Source organism: Arachis duranensis, chromosome 6 (genome assembly GCF_000817695.3).
Source record: "Arachis duranensis cultivar V14167 chromosome 6, aradu.V14167.gnm2.J7QH, whole genome shotgun sequence".
Lineage (NCBI taxonomy): Eukaryota > Viridiplantae > Streptophyta > Magnoliopsida > Fabales > Fabaceae > Arachis > Arachis duranensis.
Window position 1 is genome coordinate 105,313,814 of NC_029777.3, and position 8,868 is coordinate 105,322,681.

The following is an 8,868-nucleotide window of genomic DNA, read 5'->3' on the forward strand; positions in this document are numbered from 1 at the left end:
TCTGTTTTTTTAAAAAAATTGAAAAAATAAAAAAGTTAATATTTTCATGTATTATATATAATATTTTAAATAAATTATATTTTTAAAATATTTTTATAAAAAATTATATTATATAATATCTTTAATAAACATAGTTAGTTAATAAATTTTAAATATAATAATCTAATTATTTGTGAAGTAATATAAAATAAAATTTTAATTATTTTATATTTTTATGTTAGTTATAGTTTAAAATATTATTTTAATATAATTTTTAATATTATAAAATTTTTTTGCAATAATTAATTTTAATAAATAAAAAATACTCATATATTTTATATTTAATTATTTAAAAATAAAAAATTTTGTTGCCATTTAAAGTATTGTGTATTAAAGTATTGCCATTTAAAGTATTTATTTATGTACTAGGATATTCTATATTTATTAAAGTTCATCAATACTCTTCTTTTATATTAACCTTTGATTTTCATCTAATAAAATCTAATGATCTATATAAGTATGGCTCATTCAATAAGCACATAATTGTTGAGCTCGTTTTAGACATACCCTAAAATTCATGTTGCACTGTTTTCTACTCTATATGATTTGTGTTTGATTTTTTTTCGACTCTCTCTAGATTTTATTTTAGATTTTTATTTGAATAATTATTTTCTGTTGTTCAACAAAGAAGCAATTCAAGTCCCCCATTTCCAATATAGTCTAGCTCTCCTTATTTGATGAATTTCTCCACTTAGCTAAAGTTTTAATTAACCCTTCAATTTATTTTTTTAAGTTATATATATTTTGGGTGGGGGGCTAGAAGGTTGTTTTCTTTTTTCCTTTTTTGTTTTTGTTCAAAGAAGTTTTCTTGTAAGATATCCGTTATTTTTGTATTGTCTTGTATATATCCTTATATCTAGTTTCTCTCTTTTTTCCATTTAAGATCAGGCCTAATAAGCCCAAAAAAGTTAAGATAGATAAAACAAAAACCGTTTTCGATTTTGACCAAAAATATATAACAGGGCTGCATTAAAAATAAGGAAGCCCAATAAAAAGGAAGGAGTCAAGACCAAAAACAATTAAAAAAGAAATAAAGGTATGCCTATACTTATATTAATTTATTTTTGATGCACTGTCAGTATAATAAAGGTATACCTATACCTGTACCTATATTACACGTGTGTCTAATTATATAATGTCATATTAATAAAAATAATTATCTTTTACATTGACTCCATAAATAATTATCTAAAAAAATAAATATAATTGCATAACAAATGTATAAAACTCAAAATAAAATATTTTATACTGTCAAAATATTAAAATTAAACTCTACTATATCTATATATGGTATTTCTTTTGGTGTGTATACCTATACCCATAGTATAATATGTCTATATATATTATATAGGCTCAACATTTCAGTTTCACAATTCATTTAGGAAAGAAAAATGGCTCATTTTAAGTGAATATGTTTTCATTGACTGAACTATCACGAATGATTTTCAGCTAAGATGTGGAAGCACGTGACCAAGCAATTAACAATAATAAGAAATAAATCACCTCAACTCTACTATTTGTAACTGAGAAATGTTATGCTAACAAGTAAAATTTGATGAATATTTAACCAAATGAGAAGAAGAAGAGAGTAAAAAGGAAAAGGTAAAAAACAACACCAACAACTACAAAGCAACATGTTTCTGAGGTTAATTCAGATTTCATTAAATTTCAATTGTACGCCTAGTTTTACGTGGAAATTCCTCACCCTATTTCTGATTTTTTTTTTATTATTTCATATGGATCTGTCAAATAATGATAGATAATTCATAATTCATTTATAAGTGCCTTGCATGCATGCGGCCAAAACGTGATTATCAGTTTCAGTATTTGGTATGATACAAATCTCATGTGCTACTTTAGTAACATATATTATAACATTTAAAAAAAAATTAAAGTGAAACAGGTTTGCATCTTAAGGAGGTCAATTTAATAATAATAATAAGAGCAATGTTAGGGGCCAGCAATTTTTGTGATTGTTAGCCATCAACTAGCCATCAATGATGATTTGATGGTGTGAGATTAGTGTGAAATTTCATCCAATGACTCACCTTTCTCTGCTGGTTACATGCTGGTCAAAATTCAATAAAACTGCTGGTCCCCTAGACTTTTCCTTTCATAATAATAACGAAGACGATGACGATAGCTGAAACATGTGTATATTTTTATCTTGGAGGAAAAATTTATTATAACACATTTTCTTATGGATATCAAATAAAGTGAGCCACCATTATCAAAATATCAATAATCATTTGCCGATGGGATCATCTTGTTGATAGGTAATAATGAATAATGATCCATGAAATATTCAATTTTAAATTTAAAAATTGTTCCAAAACCTAAATCCAAGGGCCAATGGTTGTCTTTCAAACAAGTTGGTATATGATTTCATGTATTTAAAATAACAACCAACCACGATATATACACCTCAAATATAATGTAGTATTTGTATAAAATATATACTATAAAATAAAATCAACATTAAAATATATAAAATAATATATCTAAATATGTAATCATTGATTTTTTTTTTTGCATATATTTTTTATTAAAATATGTGCAATGCATATTATATTGGTGTTTATTACCCGCACTCTTGAAATATCTATACCTGACAAAGATCGCAAAGGGACAGAAACCGAAGATTCTGTTAATTGTTAAATAGAAATTAAAATATCACTTAACTTTTCCCATATATGGTGTCTACTCCACCTAAAATTTTCCACACTATGAATCCATTGGCAAGTCAAATCATAAAAGCAACATACTAATATTGATTTAATTAAAGATTTAACAGTTGTGTATCCCTAAGAGCAGTGGTGGAGTTTGAAATAAAATTTTGGGATCAGATAAAAGATAATTGTTAAGATATTTTTGATATAGACCCATTTAAGATAAGCTCGTCTAACCTCATCTCTTTGATTTGAGAGATATTGTCAAATTTAAAACCATTTTCTAAGGTCTTGTTCCAAAGAATTATGGTCAAACTCATCAGATGCAACTATTTAAACTTTTGAAAGTTATATCTTATTTTCTTTGTGATTCATTAAAGTAAAAAAATTATCTGCAGACGTTGATATTGTAAAAGTTATATGTTCTCCTTCTTGAATATTAGACTTTCTTTTAAAAAAATACATCAATTCTTTGATTTTTCATGATTATTTTATATAAAAATTTAAATATATATTCTGTAAAATATGTAAAAAAGAAGTTAAAAGGATAAATATTAAAATTTATAATATTTATTGAATTTTTTTATCAATTTATATAAATACAATAATATCAATACTTATTGAATATTGTAATATTTTTTATCATATAAAAAATTAAAATAAATAAATAGTAAAATATAAAATAATATTAAATTACATAAATATAAAATACCTCATTTTTTATATTTGAACTCAAAGGTAGAGGGAGTGTTGCTTATTAAATAGAGAACTGCAAAATACAAATACACTCAATTCACTTCAAATTCAACAAGATTTGAATGTTTAAAACTAAAAATTATTGTGTAATAAAAATAAGAGAAGAAATTAAACTTTAATATTTTAAGCCATAATAAAATATTTGAGCCAACTGAACTATTTTTTATTTTCTAAAAAAGTACTACTAATTTTTTTAACAAAAATTTAGAGAGGCCATACCCCTTGTCTTAACTAAGCTCCGTCCCTACCTAAGAGTAACATATTAACTTATTAAGATCATCACTAAATAAAAAATTTTAAATATTCAAATTAATAAATACATTTAAAAACTCAATTTTACGTTTTTTTTAAATAAAAATGTTTTAATTTATATTTTTAAAACACATATTAATTAAATTCTTTAATTTATTACATTAATTAAATACTTGAATAAAATATTAACATAATATATATCTATATATACAACTATGTTATGTATACATCAAAATAAACCATCAATAAACAATATAAAATATATATTAAAATATAAATACACATTAAAAATAAATTATATCATACACACAATATATTTATATACAAATATATTAATGACTGATTTTAGTGTACAAATAATATTTTTATATAAAATATTAAACAAAAATAAATACAAATAATTTATTGACAATTGCTTTTTATTTCTCTAAAATCAGAGAATAAACTATTGTCTCTATATTATTGCATAATAGATTTGTTTTTACATTTTTTAATATAAAATAGTTATACATTTAACTAGTTCAACATATAGTTAAATTTTGAATAAAAATAAATTTCTGAAGCATATATTAAATATATTGTGAAATTAAACAATTATTTTTCAAATTTTATAATATCGTAAAAATAAAAATAATACAATAAATTAATTATTTAGAATTTAACTTATATATAATATTTTACATTCAAATAAAATATATAAGAGCATTGACAACTAAACCATAATAACTAAAAAGCATAAACTTATGATATACCATTTCTACAACAAATTGTCATCTACATCCCAAATAACAATTTTAAGAAGAAAAAATATAAAAATTAGTATGTTTATAACAGAAAAAAAAAATGCACAGCTTATTACTGTACACCCACAACCCCTCAGTATATATATTTCACAAGCATTCAAATGTAAACAAAATTCAAAATCCTATTCAATATACCCCATATGGTTTCGGTATATAAAATTCCTAATTATATAGGTTCACAAGCCCTAAAAGAACCCATCTTCATCAGGCCTTCAAGCAGATATAGCTTAAAATGATTCACAATATTAGCACCTTTTGTATTAATTACCATTCTTCAATAGAAACAAATGTGGTTCTTCCTCAATGTCTTCTTCTCTTGAATCCCTTTCAATGCAACATTATTAGCCAGAAAATGTTTTCTGACTTTGCTCCATTTACATATACCGATCAGCATTGTTATCACCTGCATTGTTTCTTTTTAAAAACTAAGGTTGGTTCCAAATCTCATGCAAAATTTTAATTAAAAATAAATGAGAAAATTACCCTACTCTTCCATAAGGTGAGGTAATTAGGTGATATTACACATTAAATAAAAGAGGATTTGGCGTGTATTTTTACAAACATAAGGATGCTATATGTAATTTCGCTTAATTTCAGGAGAGGTTAGTGTAATTTACCATAAAATAAAAATGAAGTACTTTAATTAAGAAAATACCTTTTGCGCTTGCTCTTCAAGACAGTAGAAGAAGAAGGATTGCTGTGCCAATTCCTCTTCCTCTGATTGATAAACCAATTATTAATCTGCTTTAATTGCAGACCAGTTTCCTGCACCAGCCTTGCCTTATCTTCCTCCTGAAGAAATCACATAAATGTTCAGCGATCTTTATAGAATATCCAATGTGAAGGTGGGAAAAAAAACATATCAATATATTTAAGAGTTTCCCCCAGAAAAAGATGTAATAGAATTATAAAGTTCTCATTTATCAAAACTTACTGTTGGGTAAGGCCATTTGGAATGGGATTGCCACCAAGCTTTAAGGACAGAGGTCGTGTCGCCGGGAAGTTTTCCTGCCCGTCTCTTGCGCAAAATTTCTTCTCTTATGTCAACAATTTTCTCCTTATAACCCTACATAACAAAATCCAAAAAATTATACTAAAAAGAATAAAAGGATTTTAACCATATGTGAAGATATTTAAAATTAAGGTACATTAAAAAGCAAAAATCATTCCCTTACATTTTTCAATTCATGCTTTAATTCTTGTCTTACACGCTCCATGAGAGACCTCTCGTTCTCTGTCGGAATAAGAGGGCCAAACCCCATGCTATCTGTTCCATCCAAACTACCGTCAAACAGATTGGCCTCACTATCAACTTGATCATCTTCGTCGTCGGACATTGTAGCCCCTGTACCTTCTCCGGGTGAAACTCCTGTTCTCATAGCAAGTGAGAACAATTATCAGTTTAGTACTCATAAAAGACATTTACTTTTGCTGTTTATTTTCTTGTTTTCTGGAAATGAAGTCTTTTGGCTAATTAAATCAAAAGATCGAAGAACATGCTAAGAATTTGGACAACTGGCCAATGAACTATGAATTGTTTAACACTTTTGACGAAGTTCAAACACTTGAAAATATCATTTATCTGTTACATACCTGTAATGCATGTTGATTTAAGAAATCCAAACCCATAACTGTCTTAGAGAGAAATAACTTTCTTACAAATATAACTTGGTTTCATTCTTGTAAGTAAAATTTAGCTTTTTCCAGAGACATTTAACTTGTATTCTGAAACAGATTTTGGCACCTGTTAAACTTTGTAAGGATTGCTCGATCTCCCAACAAGCCATCACTGCTTCCATTGCGTGGACGCGGACATGCTGCTGCAATTGTTCTTTGAAGGAGCAAAGAAGCAAAACGTAGTGCGACTGCAACAAGAAGCACGAAAAAACACCCACCCGGTAAGAATAAACCAAGAAAGAAGCAAACTATCATTGTCATCAAAGAATAAATCAAGAATCAAACATATTGCAGCAGTGCAACACACTTCAAAGATGAATTTTGTGCCGATCAAAGCAGCTTGTAAAATCATCAAAACTGCATGTATTCATTCAATTGCTGAATTCGGCGTCGAACAAAACTAAAAAATCATCTCTAAAAGTCAAATTTGATCCACTTGCTTCCATAACCCGTCAGTTTTACATCCTAGAAACCAGCAAACTTCATTTCTCTTCATTTCCTCTGTTCGGCTAAACAAAACCTCTGGATCAAATCCCTAATTTAATCCCCAAAAGCCCTAAAATCGTAGCAAGTAATTCATTTCAGCTGCAATCTGAAATATCTTTCATCGTCCAATCCCATAATCAAAGCCAAAACAGTAATAGTAACAATCATAATTATTAAAACCATGAAGTCAGTAATTTGAACGCGATAAACTCAATTAAATCCGAAAAAAAGGAAGAATTCCGTACGAATTAATAAACCAATCAAATAACTGCAAAAACTGGAAGTCTGTTTTACTGTACAAGCATTTAAGAAAAATAAGATTCGGTATCATAAAGTCTAAACAAACAAATACGGTTATTACGTGAGTTAGAAAGAGAAGAGAAGAGAGCACTTCTGTTAAGGGCGTGTTTGCCTGGACACAGCTTTAGAGGGAGGGAAAAAAAAAAAAGCTTCACCACGTAATTTGCTTTCCAAAATTTTAGAAGCAAAAGAAAATGTTCTGGAAAGTTCAGAGTCCATAGTTACCGTACTCTTCGAAACAGTGAGAGGGAGAGTTACCATGAACTGGTCGAGTTCTTTGTCATCTCCAACGCCATGGCCGAAGGCAGAGTACTTGGAGACTACATTCTGTGACTGTGCCAGCTGTGCGTCGATCCTAGGCAGCTGGTCCACCGGCGTGGCGATCCTCAGGCACGCCACGTGTGCCGACAGCAGCTGTTCGTACAGAGGGTGCGCCAGTATCTCCGCCTTCCATCTTCCAACCTGCCAATTCACCATCCCTCCTCCTCCGCCGTCACCTCCGCCACCATCTCCGACCACGGCGGCTGTCACGTCCCCCTTGGCGTTGGCAATTCCGGTCTTCAAATCGACCGGTTCGAAGTTGACACCGGTAGCGTCGAGCCACGGAGATGGCTGGGATGCGGCGGAGTCGGAGGCCGTGTGGAGATTGAGGAAATTGGAGTTGGCGTTGGTGTTATTAGCGTTGGAAGTGGCGGTGGTGTTGGTGGTGTCGGTGAAGTTGGTTCGGAGGAGTGCGTTGTTGAGCCAGCTGGGAGCGGTGGTTTGGAGAGGATCGGAGTTAGGTTTGGAGTTAGGGTGGGGAGGAGAGGAAGGGAAGGTGTTGGATTGGTGGGTGAAATGGTGAAGAGGAAGGTCGTCGTGTGAGTCAGAGACAGAGAGAGGGTTGTGGTTGTGGTAAGCCATAGAGAGAGAGAGAAAAGAGAGAAAGAGAGAGGAAAATGATGATGATGGTGTGTGTATGTAATTGGTGAGGGTTACTATAAACGTTTATATTTAATGGTTGGAATAAGGACACCGGAGAGACAAATGGATGAGGTACTGCCCTTTTGTCTTTGTCACAGTGCTTTTCTCGGACTCGTTAATTTTCTTCTGCTACTCACCCTGCTACTGTGATTTTCCTTTCCTTTCTTTTGCCTTCCAACCTTCACTGCCGTGTAATTAATACAAAACTTTTCTACTTTATTTTTGTGTACTTATCCTCAACAATAAAAATAATAAACATATTTCATTTTGTATTACTTATAACATAAATAATTAATTTTTAAATTTTATAAATTATTTTGTTACCGTACGTAAACCATTTTTTAATTTGAATATGAAAATATCTCAGATATAGAAAATACATATGCTTTACGGTCATGTGGTGTCGTGTCAGTAAAACAACTTGGAGGGTCTAAATTGTGTGGGATATTTCATTTCATAAGAAAAATTGACAACAACAAACAACTCGTATGATTCGATTTATATACTCTAAGTTTTTTCAATTTTTTAACACAAATCGGACCCTCCGAAATCGGATCCTCCAATTTATGTATTCTAAATTTTTTCCCACTTTTTAAACACAAATCGGAGGCTCCGATTTGTGTACTCCTATAATTTTAAAAAACACCAAAAATTATTATGTTAAAATATATTACTCATTTTACTTCCATATTAAAATTTTTTAGCCTACCATAATCTTATTATTATATATATAGAAAAAAAATTAGACATGACAATGAATATCGTATTCTGTCTTGTTTTTCATTTTTATTATGGATATTCATTTAATTATCTCTATAAAAAAGGCAGAATTTATTCATGGATATTTTTTAAAAAATAAAAAATAACAAAAAAATATAATAATTATAAAATAAATCAATCTAACACAATCTAAAATAATTTAA

General features: G+C 29.2%; 1 protein-coding gene across 2 annotated transcripts; it reads right to left on the bottom strand.

Moving 5' to 3' along the window:
- Positions 1-4,429: 4,429 nt before the first annotated feature.
- On the bottom strand, positions 4,430-7,958 carry LOC107495430 (homeobox protein knotted-1-like 3). Of its 2 annotated transcripts, none has more exons than XM_052263205.1 (6): positions 7,241-7,958; positions 6,264-6,384; positions 5,695-5,888; positions 5,454-5,585; positions 5,175-5,311; positions 4,430-4,922 (listed from the first exon to the last, which is right to left on the bottom strand). In XM_052263205.1, the coding sequence occupies exons 1-6, from the start codon at positions 7,883-7,885 to the stop codon at positions 4,919-4,921; spliced, it is 1,233 nt and encodes a 410-aa protein (XP_052119165.1). In that variant the 5' UTR covers positions 7,886-7,958; the 3' UTR covers positions 4,430-4,918. The 2 variants fall into 2 exon arrangements, with proteins under 2 accessions (XP_052119165.1, XP_015972063.1); XM_016116577.3 differs by having other exon boundaries at positions 4,430-4,933.
- Positions 7,959-8,868: the final 910 nt, after the last annotated feature.